The following is a 23842-nucleotide window of genomic DNA, read 5'->3' as shown; positions in this document are numbered from 1 at the left end:
AGGTGTCAGAGTTGCCAGATGCTGTCGATCTAACAAGCGAATAATTTATCCTAATAGAAGCCCCCAAAAGCGACGTCGCTTTGGTGACGCATACCAAATAAAAAGTGGTTCGTGAATTTCTCGTTCTTAGTTAACAACCTACCTACGGGCCACGATGAAACATACGGCAACATGGCAGGCACCGCCAGTTTTCTGCGGACGCTTTAGATCTAGATGTTGCCGCAAGCCACGCTGGGTGACTTTCAAAATTTGACGCGATCTTGCTACTGCTTGTACAGCTTCATTATACAGGACGGCCGACGACAAAGGCATATAAAATGCTTTATTCATTCGACAAAATAGTTGAGAACATGCATTAGAACACGCACTCATGGTGTTACAGCGCAGTACTTATGCTAAATTTGATTAAAGAAACACGACCTCAACTCACCCGGGACAAGTAGTTACGCTAGCAGGTCATCATGGAGATAATTTCAAACTGATGTATTAAAACGGCAGTCGCTTTTCAAGCAAAGCGCCGCACAAATATCAACGAGGACAAACACAATTCGCAAAATGAACAAGATAGAGAAGTGAGCACTAAACCCGGATATAAGAAGTCCGACGATTTCGCGGTGTACTAATCGATGTACACCCTAACGAGTACACAACGTCGCTAATACGTTTCAGATCCAAAACACACGGGCACAGTTGTGTCCTTCCGTTGCCCTTACTGCCTTTTCAGGCGGTCTCCACACCACTTGCGGATAAAGCTTGTCAGCGAGCAGCTGCGAGTGGAGTTATTGCTTTTCGTCCTTCTCTTCCTTCTCGCCCGAATCGGCGTCACCCATCCTGTGAGGGCGACCGCGCTCCCACCTCGCGAGGGCCGCGTACACGTGGTCCAGGGTAGTGTCGCTGATGAGCAGTTCGAGGACGTTGTACTTTTGCTTGATCGCCTCGGCGTGAGCGAACAGGTCACTCCACAGCAGTCCCGTGTTGGCCATGTGGTACTCCAGGAAACCCTGTGAAGAGTCGAGTAGGAAATACAGCCGGGACAAACTAACTCTCACCAGGGCGTGCTTCTGAAGGTACCATAGAGTATTGGATACTGAGAAAAGTCGCAGGTGGCAAGATGGATATATATGCTCAAAGTCGCAGTTCGCTAAGAAATACTTTGCAATCAATATTACCCTAACGGGTGCTGGGGCAGTCACGGGAATGCCGCTATATGTAAAAGGTTGTATAAGTGGGCCTGTTCGCCATGGCCTTGTTGCTGCATTTGACAGAACACTTCGCGTGTGAAGTTGGGGATGCATATTTTATCTTCGTTATTGTTATCCAGCGCTAAATTATCCAGTTACGCAGCGCTAAAAGAAAGGCATGACAGGAGGTGCAAAATGTTGCATTGGTTAACTTTCATGAACAACAATATGCTACGCTCGAGCTTAAGGTGAAACTCGTGAAAGCGGCAAGACAAATACGAGCGCACGACAATCAACCCAGCATGCAACGCAGAAGTGGGTGCGTGCGCTCATTTAGTAAGCTGACAGAATTACGCAGCGCGGTACTGAGACATGTCATCCAGGTTAGGCATAGCTCCTGCTCCCACATATCAACAAGCGGTATGCTGACATAGTTGATAGTGAATTCTGTGGCTCCAAAATATGTCGCGCCTGGGTCTATTCGTGCACCTTCTTAAAACAGCACCACTGGCGAAGCCTTGCTTTGTTGGACCAAGCTTTAGAATAAACATTGGTCCAAAAGAAGCCGCCCGTGTCGCCTGGGCCTGCCCGACAGGCTGAAATGGAGCGCACAGGTCATGCGCGTGCCGCACGCATTTCTCAGTGATTACCCTAAAATATTGCCAATTACCTGAAACGCGTTATAAATATGCACTGAACAATAGTAAGCAGTTATCGCGAAGTACAATGTAAGCTGAAGGGCACGTACCGATGTTTCACTTTAAAAATGCAAATATGCAGCATTCGCAGTTTGTCTTGTTCGAGTATTAGGATTTGCTCAAACATTCGCCTCTGCAGCCGCATATTCGGCCGTGACCGAATATGCGATGAACTTCGAGTATGCCTTTTTCTAATCGAATACGCTTCGAATGTGGGGTGGGAAATATTCGATTCGTATCTAAAATGTCGAATATTCGCACACCCTTAAAGAGTACACGCATACGAACGCCGGAAGTACAGATACATTCCCTCATATATGTACGCATGCTACTGAAAGCGATACTTGAACGCACCTCGAACTGCTGCTGTAACTTGCTGTTGAGGAACGTTTCGGAGATGGCCCGCATGAGTTTGTTGCGGTACTCGTAGTCCTCCTTGTACTCGTCGTGCGTCTTCACCATTATCGTGAAGCCCTGCGCGAACTTGCCCTTGAGATGTGACAGCGAACCCATGCACTGGAACTCGCCGTCGATCATGATGGCCAAGCGGTCGCAAACGACCTCCACTTCCTCCATGCTGCGCGAGGCGCCGTAGAGACGCGTTTTAGTGAGGCGGAAGCCTTAAATGCCTCATATCCAGTGAGAAATTTGTCAATACGAGTGATGATGTCACCATATAACGTTACCTTCACTCAGAGATCGCCAAATTGGTTACGTCATCATGACATCACTGCGACGTCGCATAATTTCACGTCGCATAAAGGCGTAATCGCATTACATCTTCGCTTCGTGCAAAGGCGGGCCGATCACGGAGGCAGTTCAAAGCCAGGTGAGGCTTAGAAAGCTCGCAATGCCTCCGGTTCTGGAGGTAGTACAAAACCACGTTAGGTGCTGAAAATCATTAGAAGGGGGTAGGGGGCGAAGAATCATTTATATCAAGTGAGAAGAAAAAAACATGGCTGATCTTTTCGTCAAAGGAATCGGTATAAAACGAAAGTGAAACGTGTCTTCACAGAAGTAGTGATTAATGTGTAGTGATATATACAGCCTGTGCAATGTCTATTCGTGTTTGGCAGCTATAGCACTGTTTTGACGTGGATGCACCCATGTTGACGCCTAGTGGCATGTCTCCATTGCGACGACTAACGCCAACGATCATGATTAAAGAGTTGTGGCACGACATTCGCCCGTCGAAATCGTGTCCTTTCTGCAACGCGTATTGCAGCATTTTTGTTAGTCGGCGCTCTCGCAATCGAAGCAGTCGGCGGCGGAGAAATCCCGTTGGTGCATGTGGAAGCTGCACTGCTCTCATGAGCCGGCGCATGCTAACACTAAGCGAAAGGCAAACAACGTAACTGCGTCTAGAGTGGCTCAGCGACGCCAGCGCGGCCAGTGTCCCTCGCTGGTATCGAGACGCTTTAAGCATGACCTCCGAGATCGCGCGCAATCTCGGAGTAAGCGCCAGTAAGATGTAAGCGCTAGAAAGTGTCGATCGTGTCGCAGTACTTCTTTTCACCTCTCACAGACGGCGGCACACCCTGCTCCGCCCCGCCTATACCTACACTGCCAACAGAGAGCACTGTGCGAGAGAGAATGTGTGAAAGATATAATGCGCGTTCGTGATGCGGCCAGCATCTGACAAGGTGGCTTAGTCGGTTAAGCGTCTCGCGCTTACCGTCGCGGCGACAAGGTTGTGGGTACCATTGCCAGGCACGGATCTTTTTCTTGGTTTCTTTTTCTTTCTCACCCGTTGGTGTCCATTTTGTGAACGTCATATCCGTAACGGATGTACTTGGTGGACCCCGGCATAAAACACTTTCGTGTTAAAAGGAGATGGCTTTCGCCTTCGAGTCTTCTCAGGTGAATGCGTTCGGGACCCTGCGAGTTTCGCAATAGTAAGAGTCAAGGTAGCTGGGGCACAATCACAAACCCCTAAAGAGTGGCGATTGGTGGCGTTAAGCGCGGAGTGCTAATTCTTCCCCGCCGCGTTTGGCTCCATAAACAATAAGACAAAATGTGATGGACAATCACGCTTTTTGGTGACTGTGCGTCTCTGTATAATCTGCTAATTGCATGAGCGTCTGTTATCAGTAGGGCTTAAAGTCTCCCTTCATTGGAGGTGGGGCCCTCAGAGGGCGGCGACCCCTCTCTCTCTCTCTCTCTCTCTCTCTATCATATATATAATATATATATATATATAATATATATATATATTATATATATAATATATATATATCCCTTTCAGTCACGGTGTGTACATTTGTACACATCAAATTCGGAGTCGCATCACGCACCGCGTGTTTCTTCAAATGGCCTGAAACTTAGTGTCCACATTCGCGCAGGCTTCCTGAGTGGACACCTAGCGGTTATTTAACTTCATTATGCTGCTTATTGCTGCTGATGATCACTTTGCTAGAGACACTACCATGTTCGACGATCGTTCGACGTGCGACGTTCCAGGACCGACGTCAAGAGCACTTTTTTTCTCCGCTCGAAAAGCCTATAACCAAAAAACAAAGTGTGAATGCGTTTTGGGCCTAATAGTCGATTCCTTTTATTTAAGGATTGAAGCTGACTGGTTGCAGAATAATGAGATATTTAATTACACGCTAATTAACATTAATTACTGTAACTCACACAAAACAACACATTCCTTCATTTTATTTCTTGGAATGTATTACTGGGTGCCTGGAAATCATGCATGCAAATTTGATGCATTTGCAGACAGTACATCATAATTCGTGACTGAAAGGGATATATATGTATATGTATATATATCCCCTCCTTAAGAAATTGAACGGGGGCCGGGTCCCCCTCACTTTAATCCCTGGTTATCAGCACGCGTCCGTTCCTGGACAACACTCGCGGCCGGAGGTTACCCGGCGATGTGCAATTCGTTAACGGAATTGGCCCCTGCCATATCCCAGTGAAGGTCTCTTGTCATGCGTCGTCTTTAGCGCCTCAGCTGGCTGTCGTCTGCGAGGCCACGGCTTTGTGGCCCCGTTGGCAAAATGCCACCAAAGGGGTTTTAAACAGTTCCAAACATCCTCGGTGAACACTGCCCGCAGTGGAAACGACGCTCAACGTCTACTGGTATCTGACCGTTCCTGAACATGAACTTTCAGTACGCGTTAACGACAATTTTCTTTGTGTGTCATTCGTGCATTATGGAAGTGCGACGACGGTAAAACCGCTACCGATAGGTTGGGGCCGAGGTCGACGCTTCAAAGTTTTGTGGGAGCTGAGAAAGCGTAATTGGATTTGCTTCGCATGCTGCGCCCCTTAAGCAGTTTTACAGCGCTTAGTCTTAGAACATTTGTCCAGATGCACGATCCCCACAGGTATCGTTACTATTAATGCTAAGCAATGCAGGGCTACATTCGTCGAAAAATTTCGAATATTTCAAATATGTACAAATCATAACCGCTCCGGTATTTTAAATTGGGGCCTCCAGAATAGACAGCTATTGATCTAACAACTACGGTAGACGCGGTAGAGGGTGCGTAATAGACGAATGAAGTGGAAAGCCTTCCCCCGTGCAAGTCAGCGCCTTCAGACGCTTGGCGCGCTTACCACGACTGTGATGGTTTTGCCGAAAAACTTTCCGCGTGAAAAAGAACACGTTGAGATTGTTCGCAAAGACATATGTTAATTGCGGCAATTAAAAAAATATTATAATACGAGTTGTGCTCGTTGACCCACCAAGGCGACAACATAAAAAAAAATCAATTTTCAAATTCGAATTTCCTCACTTCCGTGTCACCCACACTTCCCGTCTGGCGCAATTGAGCGGCCGCGTTTCCGGCATGCCGCGCGCGGTCGGTATCGACATCAGCCCTATAATTCGATTATGAATATTTCAAATTGCGTGCAACATTCGCGATTTCTAAATATGAAACCGCAGCAGTGCCTTAGGGTGTACAGGAAAGGCATGGAGGTGAACTATACTATCTCCAGTTTGCTACCCTACACATGGGGAGAGAAAAATGAAGTAAAAGCGGTGTTACATAAATTGTGACGCCCTACAATTTTGTCGAGTAAATACCTGTCTTGAAGTCAATAATTAAAATGTTCATAAAGAGTCACAGTTTAGTCGCTTCAGTAACATTTGAGCACTGGGAAAGTACCTGCCCCGACGCAGTGTTCATGTTCGAAGACGAAAGGAGCCTGACTGTCCTATTTTTATAAAAAGAAAAATCGGTATCATAAAATAACCACCCGATATGCGTTTGATGATGGTTCACCACGATAGAGCCCAATCTGTGATACCGATGATAATTGTGGTCTATAAAGAACTGATTAGATCACGTGCAATCCGGCTCGTAGTGGCTTCATTTTTATGTAAATTGCAAAACAGTGCTTATGTTGTATAATAGGTTAAGGTCACGCTAAAGGGGCCCTGGAAAACTTTTCCAAGCAGGGATTGAATGATTTCATTGAAGGAGTATATTGCCTAACGAATCGACTGCTGCAAAAAGTTTTAGAATTCGTGATGTACGACGGAGTTAGAGGGATTTGCCGATCGCTTTAAACGCTTCCATTGTCCTGTCGTGCCAGTGAGCGCGCTGAAGGCTACGCGAAGGAGGATGACAAGGGGTCAAGAAACGAGGGTCTGTATGTCAGCGCACGTATGAGCTTGAGCGCTTTCTTTTATTTTTTTGAAGGTGCGGATTACCTTCAGCATGATCCCGAGCGCACGCGCGGGCACGTTGTACTATCCCGCCGCGGCCGGGCCGTGGTAACTGCGTGGCTCATCATCCTCAAATTGCCCAACGGCCGGGGACTTTGGGTTTATGGCGTCATTTGTTGAGAGAAGAAGGAAGGATTGCTAGCCGACTTTGAGAAATAATTGTAAATACCAGGCCGCGTGCTGCGCTATAATGTTTGGCTCACGTGTTTTCAGGAGCCTTGACTACCGATCGGCAGCGTTTTCTGACCATGCTGAAAAAGTGCTACAGGGTCCCTTTAAGGAATATAGGCTTGTTCATAGTTATTTCAGACCTACGCTACCGTGTGTTTCATAATCAGCTCCTACTTTTGGCATGTTGGACCTGAAATTTAATTACTACGACTGACTTAATCGCTGTCCTGGCTGTTGGCGACAAGTCACGTAGATGGGCATATACTGCATTTAGAAGGGTGAAAGCTTTGCAACCGAATGATTCGACTGGTTGTAAGCCGAGAGCCTCCAGTGGAATTTGATTTCCTTTTGTCGAATATTTTTACATATTGCACTCATCTTAGTACGTCAAAAAATAAATGTAAGTAATCCCGACCATGGCAGCCAGTAATAACAATACGATTAAGTTTAGAATAAGATGCGTGTTCCGTTGGAGCACATGTCGTTGAATCGCGAAATATACGAAGACCTTTTCATACCAATACTACACGCGTCTTGCCTTAACGTAAAATTACTGGGGTGCTATCTCGGAACGATTCTATTTTTCATTCCAATGCCTTTCGTGCTTTTCGTGCTTGGCCAGTGGTCAGAACGACGGTCCGTCCGCGTTATCAACGCGATCAGACAGCCGCGAGTGGTGGATGATAAGAATAGCATAGAATATGGCATTGGAATATGGCATTGGAATCGGAAGTAGCATCGTTCCGCGATTGCACCCCTGGTGCACAGAAACAGAAGAATCAATCAACACAAGGGCGACGGAAGTACAAAAGTTCCGGACGGAAGGGCCGTGCTAGTTTATGTTGTGTGGCACTGGTAGCCGCCTAGTAAAGGCGAAAGAATGGAGACTCACCTTCCAGTCGTTATGACCACCGATATGCCAGCCACGTTCTGCAGTCCGCGCAGCGCGTCCCAAAATATCCTGCGTGAGGACACGTCCACGCCAACCGTCGGCTCGTCGAGAAGCACCAGGGGCGGCAATCCAACCAGCGCCACGGCAACGGAAAGACGTCGCCGCATCCCAGCGCTGTACGCAGCGACATATTCCTCAATGACCGTCTCCAGTCCCACTAGGCGCGCAATGTCTCCAGTCACGGAAGCCACACGGTACTCCGGCACACCTCGCAGCCTGGCGAACAGTGCCAGGGTCTCGGAGCCCGTCAGCTCCTCGATCAGCCCGTCGTTCTGTGGACAGTAACCCAGGCCTGCCCGCCAGCGACGGCGTCCGCTGCGGATCGCGATATGTCCGGTCGGAGTCTTCATCAGCGCTCGGCCTCGATCATGGGGCACTTCGGTGGCGATCATGCGCAGTAGAGTGCTCTTGCCCGAGCCGGATACTCCGAGCAGGGCCAACACCTCTCCCTCGCCGAGCCCGAACGAGACGCCATTGACGGCCAGCCGCTTTCGGTACCTCTGCGCGCCACGAATGGGCAGGTATCACATTTAGGCGGAATTGTTCAGGAGTCGCGTAGATAATTTTGAGAGAGATGACAGGTTGCGTAATGGAGTATTGTGCACCGGCCATGGTGGTCTAAAATGAGAAAGAACCAACTTGAACAATAGTGCCGCGCAGGACAGCGATAGAAACAGATGCAGCAGGTGAAAATAGTGGGCCCGTTTTTAATGACTGATGGATGCTCACACGGCAGTAGACGGCTAGTGAAAGCAGAAGTGAGTAACGGCAAATTTAATCTGATACGATACGTGCGCAATATTGCGATAGTCACCATGGCTATATGGTACTTAGGCAGTGTAAATTATGGGTGCCTATCAGTCAAAGATTATAGGCTATTGCTCGTAGAACAGTGGTGAATCTGGGCTGGGCCAGGACCCTCGGACCTCCGTTACATCTCGCGTACAAACAAGGAATGAAACGGTTTGTTGTCAGTGTTACGAGTGGTTCGACGGAGCTACCCATTTGAAAGCGCTTGTCAGCTTGACCTGACACAGCATTTTTTGTTATAACACAGGTAACCAAAAGAAACAGATGGCTCAGCCGAAGTCCCATATTGACGAAATAAAAGTGTGCTGTGACTAATTCGGGAATTGCGCAGTGGTAATATCGTGATAATTTACCACAGGAAACCTGCTCCTCTAGTATTGCAAGTTTGACCTCTGACACATCAGTGCGTGATAGTTTACGTTAGTCAACTCTGAAACACGTAGTCACATAAAAGATACCCGTTTTAATGTGTGGCGTTACTGTCCTGTCACCTCACCGAAAAACGCTCTTAAACACCATCCTCATCGAGTCAGGAACTGCGACGGCGTCTAAAGGTCGTCCACACCGCAACTAGCAGAAAGAAATGCGTCATGATTTCCCATGCACCAAGAAAACCTTGTCTCTCCGTGCGTCTTCTGGGAAATTTGCAATATTTGATGAATATCCTATGGCAAGAAGACGACACCGCAATTTCTGCACTCTCCCATACCCTATGATATAACCAGTGACTGGCTAAGTAAGCACCGAGCCGTGGAAGGAGTAATGATAGCGCGTCAGATCACAGCGCATGCGTAGGTTACGTGATTGAGAAAGAGTTCATTCAAAGGTTGTACGAGTAGACAGTTGTCGCGCTGCCTAGTTGACTCCAAAGTTCCTAGCGCGTTGAAAATGTAAATTCTTCCTTCGCAAACGGCGAGTTTTGGCGAGACACAACGAAGTGAATCCAACATACATTTAGGCCATGGGAAGCATATTGCACAATAATTGTTATCTTTAATTGCAGTGTAGTAATAACATAAAGAGCCCACAGCCTTCGAATTACGCGTAATTCGGAGATTTTGGGTTAAGAACTTAGCGACGTCATTACTGTAACACTACAGTTTAAGGCAACAATTATGGTGCTCTATGGCGATGAAATGCCGACGCGGTCATACCTTACAGAACTCCAGGACGGCTAGGACGTCCTTCCCCAGCTTGCCGATGAGTACTTCGTTGCGTACGCGACTCTCCTCGGCCTCCACATCGTCGTCCCTCACTTTGTGGTCTGGCACTACCCGGTCAGGTCCCTTCTGTACAGCCAACGGTAAAACGTCGCAGGAGTTACTCTGTCAAAACTCGTGAATGGGATGCAGTCGATGGGCAGATTCCAAGGATTCATGTATATGTCCTCCGAATCGCCCCACTTAAGCGCGGGCAATTTAACAGCAGGTCTTGATTTCTTGTCTTGGAAGTTTGCGCTAAACAAGAAATTATTAATTACCAACTAGCCCAAACATGCAAATTGCTAATAGTTGCTCCTTCGGTGCTCCAGCGAACGCCGGTAGTGGTTCGAAGACATAGTCCGAAGGAAGGGTTGACACAACGCAATAATCCGGCATATGTCATGCATTGTGGAAATGAATTTCTTGCGAAGGAGTCGGGCAATAATAGCCTATGCTGGATTTTTTCACTTTGAGCCAAGCGTTATGAGGCGGTTGGACGTCTTCGTGTAAATGAGTTGTGCGCATATAGTGTGCTTACCAGGCACGCTGGCAGAACCCACGTATTGTGGGAATCGACTTCATTCAAAGCAGTCGGCGAGTAGCACGCTGCGCCAGATTTTTCGCTTTGCGAGGTGAATCAACGTTTTGGGTAATTTTAGTTTTGTGCATATCGTTCGAATTCAGGCAGTTCCAAACAGCTCACATGCAGGCGCACTTAGCCGCTTATGTCACAATATAACTCAGGCGTGCTTTAAAATTCATCAGGATTGTTCATAGTCCGGTCAACGGCGTAATGCTGCGGTGTTTCTCGATGGTACTTCTTCCGGAAACTACGACGCACGGAAAACATGCACAAACATAGACACGCTCGTGAAGTTTCGGCTTTTCCTGACTTGGCAATCGGCGCGGTGACAACCACGAGGTCATGGTTTTTGGTAAACAACGACATACGAACTCCGAACTCGGTTCACCTTTAATCCTCCAGTTACAATTTGACAGGTCAAAAACTCTAAGCCACTGATTAGCACACTAGTCTAAATGGCAGAAGTTCTTTCGCGTACGATACACGCGCAGGCAGTGGCGCCGGAGGAGTAGATCAGCAGTGTGACGCATTGTGAAGTTATCCCCTTTATTACATCAATTCACTTGGATATAAAACTTCACCGACGATTACGCTACTGCCTCATGCGAATTCTGAACGCAGCCTCGCATTGGGGCAACGCCAACTGTATTTGAGGTGTTGGCTATTTGCAGTATTAGCAATGTAACACTCGTTACATATTGCCATAGAAGCTGCCAGCGCTCGGGTGCTACGCGCACCACTCTGTGCTTTGCAGGCGTCGCGAACCAAGCGAAACGTCGACAGCCCCGTTGCGACAAGCAAAGCCAGCCGCAGTGCACGTGCCAGCCCTGCATCCTCACGAGCTCCGAACAAGGGGCCAGCCCAGGTGACGGAGAAAGAAATTGAGGTTAGAGGCCAGTGGCTCGTGATATCGACAGACTCCGCATTCGCTCACCTTCGTCCTCGTTCGCTCTATCGGTTACCGCCGACGCCAACGGCGACGCCGCTCAACGCAGGAACGGGCGCCTAAGAGCTGCGCTCTTATAATATAACCAAAACATAGGTACATGGCGTTGTCTGTGGCTTGCGCAAGCGCACTTGACTGAACACTGCCTTCCTGCCAGCACTCGCCTGTGGCGCGAAGAGTTCCCGTATGTGATCAATGCCGCCACCGTCGAGGTAAAGGAGAAGCAAGGCGAACGCCATGCCCTCGAACAGCATGAAAAATGCCTCGGGGACGTCCGAAATGCTAGGGGTGTAGTCTGGCAGTCGCGTGGCTCCCAGCGCGAGGAACTGTGGACAGCAGTACTCCACAAAGTCCTCGTTGTTGGTGCGCTCCTCCTGCGCCGCCACGCTGAAGCCACCCACGGGCTCCACGCAGATGCGCCTGTAGGAGTCAACGGTTCCTGCGAACAAGAGAGCGGGAGCGCACACTTCACGATACTTTCGACCACGTAAAACTGATAAATTGCTCTCTGTACCCTATTGCTCTTACTTTTGCCATCGCAGGTCCATTACTAATACAAGGAAACACGGAGGCCAGAACATCATTTTCTTTAGTTTCGTGCGGAAACTCAGCATTGGATATGTCGCTGTGATGCTACGTACTGCAAAGTCTTACTTGATATTTTGGCCACACTGGCTCGAGTAAACTGCCTGCACCTCGCCATGTTGAGTGTTTGGACCCCTTAAAGCAGGACGTAATTCATTTTTTCCCATAAAGAATCGCGGAGACTCAAAGTGGAGCCACCACTTCTACATTTTCGTGGTGCGCTTTCTTTCTTACGAAGCTTCACGTAAGAGTGGTGCGAAACAGCAATTTTGTGATGGAATAGCTGCTTCAAGTGCGAAGCATTACTTGGCAAAATAAGCGCACTTAGTATCTATCTATCTATCCATATCTATCTATCTATCTATCTATCTATCTATCTATCTATCTATCTATCTATCTATCTATCTATCTATCTATCTATCTATCTATCTATCTATCTATCTATCTATCTATCTATCTATCTATCTATCTATTCGTGCATTCGTGGCCGATAAGTTTGTGACGTAGAAAACAATATGTGGCATGGTATATCTGTCATGAAGTATATGAATGAGACTGCACGCACTCAAATATACGCGGTGATGAATGACATATACCACGGCATGAATGTCATGAGAGGATTCGCGTGACAAAATGTCAATGAAGTACTTTTGTTAGCTGCGATCTTTCAATATGTACGACGTCAGTGGCAAAACACGACGGTCCGGGACCGGTAACGTATTTTCTTGCATAGAACTAGCCCTGGTATCGCGATACTGCCCAGCCCTGCCACATCCTGTAAGTCAAAGCGCGGACACCCTCCGGCTCCTATATCCATGGGGCGCGACGTAACACGCCGATGCGCTGTCCTGTAAAGCCAGCCCTTGGGCCTTCTACGCCATCTCGCGGGTGATAGCGAACAAGCCTCCGCTTCCCTGAAGCACCACCAAGATGTGCCTTCCAACAACGGTAAATGTTGTATATAAATATCTCGCTGTTACTAAGTTGTGGCATCACGTTGTGGCTTCAGGCATCGTGCCGCAGAACTAGAGCTCGCAAGACAAGTTTTCTTCTTAGTGAGAGAGGGGAAGGGGTAGGGGAAGTGGAGATGGGGAAAGTGGGAGAGGCGCGAGGGCAAGTGAAGAGGGGGTGGGGAAGGGGAAAGTGGAAGAGGAGGTGTGTGGAAAGGCTTCGCGCATGCACAGTTAGGGTGGTCACGCCCCACACCACCGGTTTAAACTCCGCCATAAGATGCTTCGCATCTAAAAGCGGCGTGCGCAAGGGACGAGATAAGAAGGGAAAAGACAAATAGCGCTTCTACACATCACACACACGGCGTGCAAGTTCAGATGGTTCGGCGGTTAGCTCGCGGCGCCGGGCCGTGTGCACACGAGAAGACGTACATACGACCCACTCCAGCTGTGGGAAGACTCTGGCCACGATACAAGGCTAAAAGTGCGCCCCTCCTTCTTTTTCAGGAAAGAGAAATAAACAAGATGGTTGATCCCTCCGTCATAGGAATCGGAATAACACGAAAGTAAAGCGTGCCCTTACAGAAATAACTGAATGTTTACTGTACATTGATATGAGAGAGTTTGCACAATGTATATTGATGTATGGTAGCTATAGCACCGTTTAACGTGGATGCACCCACTTTGATGATTGGTGGTACATCTCCATCCCGACGACTAACGTCCACGTTAAATGATTAAACAAACCATTGTGGTAGCTATAGTAGTTAACGGTGAAAGCGTAATCAGAGAACGAGGTGTGATAGCCAGAAGAGCGTCGCATATTGGACGCAGAACTTGGTCGCCATCCCGCGGCATGTTAAAATGTGATTGAATACCACGGCCGCACTAGAGGGAAACGCAAAGCGCGTCGCGCCGCCTCGATAGCCCCGGCCGCGATTTTTCTCGGGGCACACGCGTGGTAGCGGGGAACGCGTGTTACAGCCATGGTGAGGCAGGCGCGCGTCGCAGAGCTATGTTTGGTGTGGATTAGCGTGTAAAGTCCTTTATTAGCGTGTTGCTATGAGCGCCGCCGACGCTGGCGCCTTTACGACGGTTGGCCAAAGGTCGCCACCTCGCGGTGTGTTAAGGTATTGACAAAATTCAACTTCTATTGAAAACGCGCCGAGTGGGACGGACGCGTAAACGCGTTGCAGGTGCTAGTCGCGGAGGCCACAACAATGACGAATTACTTTACCTTACCACTCCCAGAGGTCAACACCACCCCGCCGACCGGGAACGTGGTAGATATAAAAGGCGCGTTCGTAAAGCCTCCAGAGTCTGTGATCGTGGCGCAGTGAATAGCGTGCCCGGCATCTGTTGTTGCGGACCGAGCGGTCGTGGGTTCGATGCCCGTTGACGGTAGCTTTTTTTTCTTTGCCCATCTGATTGTGTATATTTGTTCGACGTCATTTCCGTGACGGAATACTCGTCGTTGAAGTCTGGTGGACTCCGGCATAAACACTTTCGTGTTAAAAAAAGAAAAAAAGAAAGAAGAGTACGAGCCGGTTGATACATGTGGTAACGATTGGGTCTATTTTCACGCGCTCGATCGTTTCCTTAGCGTCCCGTGCGTCTGAACTACCGTGTGTATAAATAAATACATTATTAATAAATATTTCCCTTTCTGGACGCTACGATTGGTCACGGAGGCACGTAATTCGCCCAGGGCTCTCGTTGATTCCGTGGGAGAGTGATTTGATTTGGTTTATGAAATATGACTCCCGCTGTTCGCGCTCCCGTGTGTTCTGGAAGCCGGATTGTAGAAGTGTAGCACTTATGTGCTCAAAAGAGTGACCAGGCAGAATAATGTGTTTGGAGAACGGGAAATTGGGGAGGCCTTTCACGTGTGCCCTGTGGTTGTTAAAACGTAAACGGAACACTGTTTTTTGTCTTCCAATATTCCTGCTTGCACACTTCACAGCGAATTTTGTATACTACATTGCATGAGTCGCAATTAAGGTCGTTATTAACTTTATACTCAAAGCCCGAATAGGAGGCTTCGGCCGTATTTGTGGTCACCATATGTTTGCACACCCTGCAGCGAGGTTTCCCGCATGGTCTAGAACCCTGATGGTGGTTGGATTTGTGTGTTTTCGCCCTGACCAGCAAGTCTCTCAGGTTTTTATTTCTTCGGTAAACCACCTTCGGTGGGGTTTGAAATACGGTAGAGAGTCGACTACTCTAATCATGTTGAAGTGGCGGCTTAATACAGAGCTTACCCGAGGGGCTGCAGTGGAGTATGTGAGAACTACATTTGCTCCTGACATTCCATCTTTATTTCCGTCCCTTTCTTCCATTGTGACCCCTCGGTCCAGGGAGCGAGCGCGCTCAACTTCATCGTCAATGATTTTTTCGGGGTACTTTTGACGCAAGAATGCTCTTCTCAGTTCCTGTGCGTGGGTGTCATATTGTGTAGTTTCAGAGCAAATTCTTCTGCATAGTGGACTTGTCGGCGATCAGCTGTTTCTGATATGGCAATCTGACATTTTATCGAGGTGACTTGTCATTTCGCATTGCCACATTCCCTTGTTTTATAGATGTGAACGCACGGCCGTTCTTGTTTCCAGTAGTTACGGAAGTATTGCGCAACTAAGGACGCGGTTGATTGGTACAACACACGGCAAGGAAGAAGAAATCAGTTAGGAAGGAGCATTGCGCAGTGCAATAGAACAAAGAAAGCAGTTGTTCAGGCACGCATACGTCAAGATTCGATTGCTCCCATTTCCCCGATAGGCCAAGGGCTCCTGCATATTTCTCACTAAACCCAAGATATGGCTCAGGACCACTTTAGTAGAGGGGTCCCGAGGATTTTTTCTCTATGGAAGTGCGTCTACCGCGGCTGGGATGAAACCCAGGACTTTCGAGTCAGCAGCCAAACGCCATAACCCCTGCGCCACCGCGGCGGCCCAATTTGAAGCTGTCTTCGTTTGTATATGTTTTCTTTGCGTGAATAGTGTTGGTTGTGTGTTTGGAGGTATTGCGAAGCAAATTTGAGAAGAACGGCGCGGTGTTTCGAGCACCACCGCATGGTAGGCCAGGGCCAGCTGGAACGAAAGCAGTACATGGTAAGCGGCGTTCGCGCGGCGATTATAAACGCGTGGACAAGTATCACGTGGTGTGGTGCGCACCAGCAAATCGCCCCACACATAAGAATGAAGCAGATAGGCCACATCCCGCGAAACTCTTGCGACGCAGCTTCGCCGCGCGTGCTTCAAACCATCGCGTGAATGTAGCTTTTAGCGAAGCCCAGAGCTCACCTCGACTGCAGATATAGGCGATTTGGCTCTTGGACACGGTCTTGCCGATGGCCGACATTAGGGCGTAGGACGGCATCAGGCGCAGAACGGGGAGAACGTTCAGCAAAACGAATCTGACGCCGGCCGCCGCCCGCAACAGTCCGAAGGCGATTGTGCCGCTCTGCATGAACGCTGCAAAAGAGTAGTACCCGTGGAGCTTGCAGTTCTTAGCACGTAAGCTTGATCTTTCTCTGAACTAGTGCTTCTGACGAGCATAACAATCGTGAACGCAGCGACCAAATCGGGTGTCTACATTTTTCTTGCTAACAACAGTAGCTAGGAAAGTGTGTGGGATACATTATGAATGTGGTAGTGCAGGTAGAATACTGGCGGCAGATGTTATTAGCTCGTCTATTGCTTTTCCTTGCGCTAAGACATCATAACAGACAAACGCCTGCCCTCTGTTCTAACATGAGCAGTCACACACAATGCACTAGAATATAAAATATTAAATATGTGCTACAGTGACTGTCGAATGTAGTCTAGGATGTTCCGACCCCAAAAGAGCGCGCCAGCGAGCGCTGCTTGCAATAGGCAAGTCAGCAGAGAGCTCGAAAGCGATCGCTATCATTACATTGCAGTATAAGCTACCTCTAACTTGTCATGCTGTGGTCAACTACTGTACCTGCGAATACCGCGTTAGGCATAAAGCGGCTCCTTTACCCTGACGTCAATCCGCATCGTAGCGGTTCACTCAATCAAACATCGCGGCATAGAAAGCTGTTCGCTGCCTGCTTCGCATTACTGTGCCACAAAATGTTTATTGTTGAAACTACATTCCATCAATTGAAGAACGTTCGATTTGCTTAAAAGTCTTTTGCCTACGGCATAGGCGTGCGCAGGGTTCCCGTTAAGAGGGGGCGAAGGTTCGTCACGGCGGCCCCCCTCCCAAATATGTAAATATATAGCGCTGACATTGCACTCCCCCCCCGTTGCTATTATATCAATGTGTGGGGCTGTATTTGCGCCCCCCTCTTAGGTGAATAGGGGGGAGGGGGCGCCCGCCCCCCTTGCCCCCCCCCCCCTGTGCGCACGCCTATGGCCTACGGTAGTAGCGAGCTTGCATCTGGAGATAGTGTTGAAGCGTACCGCAATCTCCTATGTTGCTGGTGTAACTGCTTCCCCTAAAACTTCCTTTCCTATAGGCCGGCCTTCTTGACAGCGAAGTGTGTGTACTCACCTCCAAAGAAACTCGCGAGCAGGACAAGAGCGTAGCCTGTGGTTGGAGTGTCCGCAGCCAGGGTCAGAAGGTAGGACATCGGCACAGCACAGAAGCCGTAGCACACGAAAATAAACACGATGAGTGCTGCGAAGAAGTAGAACACTGGGATTTCAATCGCTACCAAGACTCTGGCTCAGTGGGCTGTATAAAACTTGTCCACAGTCTTCAGAAGAAGTAAATGTTAGGTAAATATACGTGTGCCGTTTATTGCGCGCAATAATGTGCCTACACGCTCAGCAAACAGTGCCAAGGCTATCCTTCAACTCGTGCCAAACGACAGGACTCATACGTGGCGAGCCTACAGCTTGATCGGCGCTGAAACTATGGCGTGTTCACACAGCTTTGCATTTGTGTGCTTAATGATCCAAAGCCTACCTGAATTGTCTGTAGTGCAAATAGAAAGGAATGTATCGCTAATACGTGGTATAACGTGTGACTCCACCGCAAGCATCAGCGGGAGTCTACCCCTAGCGCCCACATAACCAGTAACGTTTTTTTTTTTTTTCGTTTTTCTAAGTGTGCCTCTTGAGATGGTAAATGGGACATTCAGTTTGAGTGGTGTGTCTGGATATTACCGACAACAGAACGGCTATAACTTTGTAGATGCAAGGGCCCGAATTGACCCGTATATGTAGTGAATATGATGCGCAGCCTGCTTCTGGTATGTACACGTCATCTGTGATGCCAGTCCAGTGGCATACGGAGCAGCGATTAACGTTGTGATAACTCCCGAAACCCGACGTTGTCGACTGCAATGTCACGTGTAGCTCCCATTAAGGCGTCACCGTTGCCGCGATTGGAGCCTTCGGCTGCCTTTGTTGGCTCAAAATGTTGGCCTACATAAGTATTGGCTTGAGAAGTGTTCAAACTGACTACACGGAGTTCTTAAATAGAGTTCTTAAACGGGAGTTCTTCCTCTTGGAGGCCGCTTATCTCTCGCGAATCCCCCGATACGTTAAGCACCCGATCGTACTGCAGTCCAACCAGCCTTTTTAGACACATTTCACAAACAGAGCCCTGGTTCAAGACTTGCATTGAGATGCGCTTACACAGCTTCAAGGACGTTTTTTTTAACACGAAAGTGTTTTATGCCGGGGTCCACCACTGCTCTACTGATGCATTTCCGTCACGGATATGACGTTGTTAAATACAAAGACTAACAGATGGCAAAGAAAAAACTATAAGAAAAGGTTCCGTCACCAGGAGTCGAACTTACGACCTTTCGATCGCCAGCGCGCAGCGCGAAACGACTCCGCCACAGACGGCATGCTCTCTGCTTTGCTTACGGCGAGCTATTTACGTACATCATTTGCCGGTGGCGGTACTCAGAGATGGGCGGTACAGCGTGTTTCGTTATCACCAGCGAGGTGGCGCGAAGGGCTCGAAGAGCGCGCTTTAAAAGTCGTCCCCCACGCGGATTAGCGCGCGCCTCGACAGGGCGTGGTCGCTCGTGCGGGCGCTTATCTCGTGATCTCGGTGGTCTGTACGTCTTGCGCTCTGCCTACAAGTTTCCGTTGAGAGCACGAAGGTCACCTCGCTCACTGCAGCGGCCGCTTTTGCGAAAGGAGCGCGCTGCTCACACAGAATAAGTTACAACTGTGACAGTTCGCGCTCATCCTGTGTATGTTCGTTCCGTGTCCTTTCTGCTTGAGCAGCGCATTGCAAGTTTCGAGCGGCTTGCCGTTCTTCGCGTAACATTACAATTTGATGCTGTATCATTCATTCCTTCGCGCTTGGGGCGAAAAAATGCACAACAAGCGCTCAACTACGTCTGTGAAGACACGTTTCACTTTCATGTTATACCGATTCCTATGACAGAGGGATCAGCCATGTTTGTTCCTTCATTTCCCTCTTCAGAACGATTAGATTCCAGTGGGTCATAGACAATGGAAGAGGGATGTTCAGCCACTTAGCGGGTTTCGTAATCCAGAGGTGTATTAGCCCTTCTTACGGTTCGATAGAAGTGGGGGACTGGCATCCGTACTTTGTGACGGGCATACGCTTTTTTTTTGTAGTCCGAAGTTTGACGGTGCACTACTGCAATGTGTGCAAGCGTTTCAGTGTGGGCCCAGGAAGAGCTGAGAACGCTCTGTTGGCAAGTCATCGAGTGTCACTGAGGAATCCATTCGAAGCTGTAAGAGTGTTCTTGGCCGGGTCGCTTTATCCAAGTACGAAAACAGGCGACATGAACTGTTTGGTTGCACTTTTTTCTGTACGCTGTATCTAGAGCAGTATACCTCGAGCTTGTTTCGAAAATGACATCCGAGGCTTTCGTACTGTACATGCGACGGTTTGTAGCTAGAAGAGAATTACCTAGCGTGATCTACTCCGCCAACGTACAGACCCTCCACAAGGCATCAGCGGACATGATGCGACTACTCCGAATGGTCTCGAAAGAGAAAGTCGCTGGTCACCTCCCCACCAACGATATTTTTGAGGTTCATTGCGCCAAAGGGCTCTTTTGGGGTAGATAGTGGAGTGCCTCATACGATCCGTGAAGCTCCCGCTACAAAAAATTATCGCGCCAGTTCTTCTGAACCGGTAGAAGGTATCGACAATTCTGGCTGAGGTTCAAGGAGTTATAAACTCTAAGCCTCTGAATTTCATTGAGACAGATGCAGGAGAACTTAGCATCCTCGTGGCCAGTTAAACTACCGCACATAACGATGCACAACCATCGTAGTGTTGGCCAGCGTCACGAGCTGCGCTGGCAAAAACCTCATTGGTTACGCGTACATAAACAGCGAAAAACGCGACCCGGGGAAAAGCCCCATCATAGCAGCAGCGGCAGTGCACCATCCCCTAATACAAAAGCAGCACATATGCACATTATGTAGTGCATATATCGTGGTTCTAGCAGGAATCAACGCAATAAGAAGTGTCAGGCTGTTTTCCAACCGTACTTCCAACATGGCATATCGACAGCTGTTCGCTGCTAATGCGTGCAGCTGCTGTTACACACTTCCCCATGCATCCTCCAGAGGCCACAGAATACAAGAGATACTATTATCTCTACTGAGTTGAGATTTGCTCGTGTGTATTCGTATACGATATTTCTCACAACGATACAGGATGAATGCGCTTTTCCGACGGCTGGTTGAATGCGGTAGCAACAATTCGAATGTTATACGAAGTAAGGCCGGTAGCTAACTCTTTTTGATACGTTCTCGCCTAACTCAACAAATTGCTCGTTTAAGGGTATATAGCCGTTCCAGAGACCGAAGCGGTTTTCGTGCTGTCAGATTTCTAAGCGCTAAGTGCTGAGATCACGTCAAGTCTACGAGCAGTCTCTTGATGTCTGTGGAGACAGCGCGGACCAGCGCTCGCGACCGCGCCCTTATGGGCAAAGTTCATGGTTGCTGCTAGAGTGACGCATCTCTTAACCCCCACTGACTAACACTCCCAAGTTTAAATGCACAAATATACCGGTAGATTGCCTGGTGGTTCTGATTAAATCTTGTGCCTAACAAAGAAAGACGAGCCCCTAATAAAGTTCCGCTTCTTTCGTTCATTCATAGTGAGGGTCTCGTTCTGGCCGACTTCATGCCTTCAGGTAGCATGCGAGGGGCTTTTCGCTAGCTGCCAGCTCGTCGAACGATCACGTTTTACGTGACGCCATCAGGCAAAAAAAGGTGTTCCGCACTCGCCACCATGGCCATGAGCGGCGCTGACTAACACTGCCAAGTTTAGATGCACGGATATGCTCAATGAAGTGGACGGGTAGACAACCGCCGCCGTAGATCAATTAGTAGAACATCCGACGCGTCATTCGAAAGTTGCAGGTTCGGTCCCTGCCGGGGGCAAGTTGTCTTTTCGGGCTGTTTATTTTACTCACATTTATATCACAATTATTTCAACTAACGTCCCCTCTACTTTCCTTGGCTTGATCGCCTGCTGGTTCTCATCAAGTTTGTGTCTAGTATCTAACCTAGAAAAACGAGCCCTTATACAAGTTATCTTCTTTCGTCAACTACATAATTGTTACAGTTCAAATGAAATCAACAAACTACCCCGCGCCTCCTTTCCTTGTCTTGATGTGTTGTTGGCTTCGCATGGCTATGTCAAATAAAGACCTCGATTGATTCGCCTTATGTCAGTATTTCTGTAACCGGAGTAACTGACTCATCATCTCGATGAAAAAGGTGCCGTAGTAGTAGAACATGGCGGAGAAGAAGCTGCCGCAGGACAGCAAGTAGACGAACAGGTCGAACATGAAGTTCGCCAGCCAATAGATGCGGAGAGGGAGGCCCGTGAGCATCTGTAGCTGGCGAAAGCCGCTCCTACGGTCCACAACGGGGAACAGGCCGCACGCGGCGGTCATCATGGCCACCGACATCGCTCCGAGCGTGAAGCGCTCCAAATGCCGCTGGATGACATCGGGCGAATCCGGGTCGTAGGCGATTGCCTCCTCCAGCTGCTTCTGGGGCCGCACGCGGAGCTTGATGGACGCCGTGTCATCGCCGACGGTCCAGCGCAGGAGCGACGTGTGAACCAGGTTCAGCGCGATAATAGCGCTGTGGTACAGCTCACCGCTGTACCTGTAACCAAGTTTTCAGTAGACTGTAAATCATTGTACACCCGCATGCTTGATTAATCTGGCTGTACTAAAAGCCTTACACCGTACAGTGTAAACACTTCACCCATTGGGGAGTCTTTCTATCGTACAAGAGTGATCCTTATCTTCCTCGCCTGCGTCTCCTTTCTCAAAACTCGGTGTATATAGCTCTTCTGTCAAAATGCTGTGTAACGCTGACAGCATGCAAGCCGCTGATGACATAGAGGTATCGGGCGCGCGGCATAGCAAAGGCAGGCAGGCAGAGAAAATGACAGCTATAGAAGAGCTGCGAAAGCGTGATTATTGAGTGGCAGAAAGTTGCCCTAAACGATACCACTGTTTCTAGAGTGTAGGAGGCAAGGGACTTAGACGAATGAAAGCGTATGTTGTGGTTACTTTAAAGAACCATAACAACCTTTTCTTATCAATCGAAAAAGATATGCGAGTGCAACCATTGCTCGGGAAACCTGTGTCCGTGTGCCCTTCAATGCTGCACATAGTTATTGTAAACATTCATAACCCACACCCCCTTCAACGGAACGTAGCACCATATTTACGGAAGTGTGTCAGTAGCGCGTACTTGGTATACGCTACAGACTTACTTCCGTAAATACTCAGTTGGAAAATTTTGAGTACTTCCAAGAAAGTACACAACGAACGAACATTGAAGCTTCCTTTTTTCTCTCGGATATATCTGCCACGCGCCGCTGAAACGCACATACTCTTTTGCCGCTGGGATTTCCAAGTAAATACTGATATATGGTATTGACGCCGATCATAGGGTAGTAATAGAGATGCTTTGTCGACCAGTACATGTAAGTCCAACGCTTACGTAATTTTTTTTAACCGTGTTTTATTTTAATGCGGTAGATTTATAGGCGTTGTGCTTCACAATTTAGGATAGCCACCTTGCAGAACGATGGGGTGCGGAAACCGCGGCGTCGTAGTCGTTGTCGTTTTACTGCTTTCGTGACGCTGTACACACTCGTGTCAATGATGCAGAATTTTTGCAGGCAGACCAAGGTTGGTCTATCCGGGCCGTTTTTGCAGGTCCCCGAAAAATCCCTCATAATCCTACTTCTACAACCAGATTTTAATACCATATTGTTTCTCAATGTGCGGGGCCCAATTTAAAATGAATTCTTATGACAACCGCTAGTTGCTCTATCCCGCAGCACGTGCCATATCATTTAGAAGATAATACCCTATTTACACGAATCTAGGCCGGCCCCGATTCTAAGCCGACCGTCGACATTTGCAAGTCCAGAAGAAAAAAAAAACCTATTTATTGTACTCGAATCTAAGCCGACACCCCCCCCCCCCCCCCCCCCCACTTTCGCACATCCTTTTTTCGAAAAAAAAAAACATCGGCTTAGATTCGAGTAAATACGGTAATGAAGTGTCAAGCGACGGTGTTCATGCGTATTCTGGCACTCATATGCGTGCGAGACGATACCGATTCCAAGCCTTTAAACAGCAGCTTATTTGAGGCAGAGATAACAACAATTCGAGGGCTAGTTTCTAAATATACGTTAGCTTTCTTTTGATGACACTAGAAAACGGGAACATACAGTGAGCGTTAATTTCGGCTATTTTTGTCATCAAATGGTGCTCAGAAGCATCATTCGCTACAACGAATACGGCGCAACGAGACAGCTCATTTGTGAGGTACTCAGTGTCATTGTCTAGTGTCGCCACTGTACGGTATCTCACTGTCCATGGGGTCCTTGTAGAAGGTCTAAATGAACATGTTAACGCAACCCATCATACGACTACCTCATACATCAGTCTGCCTCATACGACTGCCACAGTCAAATGACTGCCTTAATTGCGTACCAGGCGATCGCCAGCCTGCCTTCGTAATCTTTAGAGACTCCCAGCTGGACGACTCCCCCGCTTGCGTCTTGCTGCCTTGCGCTTTTTCTTGCCAATGAGGAAGAAGCTACCGCCCACCGCGTG

General features: G+C 48.5%; 1 protein-coding gene across 1 annotated transcript; it reads right to left on the bottom strand.

Moving 5' to 3' along the window:
- Positions 1-413: 413 nt before the first annotated feature.
- Positions 414-23603, bottom strand: LOC119376271 (ATP-binding cassette sub-family A member 17). Its single transcript, XM_037646175.2, has 8 exons — positions 23587-23603; positions 21451-21866; positions 17287-17412; positions 16068-16238; positions 11365-11672; positions 9657-9791; positions 7633-8192; positions 414-1001 (listed from the first exon to the last, which is right to left on the bottom strand). The coding sequence occupies exons 1-8, from the start codon at positions 23601-23603 to the stop codon at positions 710-712; spliced, it is 2025 nt and encodes a 674-aa protein (XP_037502103.1). The 3' UTR covers positions 414-709.
- Between the last annotated feature and the right edge of the window lie 239 nt (positions 23604-23842).

The sequence above is a fragment of the Rhipicephalus sanguineus genome, unplaced genomic scaffold, assembly GCF_013339695.2.
Source record: "Rhipicephalus sanguineus isolate Rsan-2018 unplaced genomic scaffold, BIME_Rsan_1.4 Seq1138, whole genome shotgun sequence".
Lineage (NCBI taxonomy): Eukaryota > Metazoa > Arthropoda > Arachnida > Ixodida > Ixodidae > Rhipicephalus > Rhipicephalus sanguineus.
The sequence above is the reverse complement of the archived record's forward strand: the minus strand, read 5'-3'. Positions and strand labels throughout refer to the sequence as shown.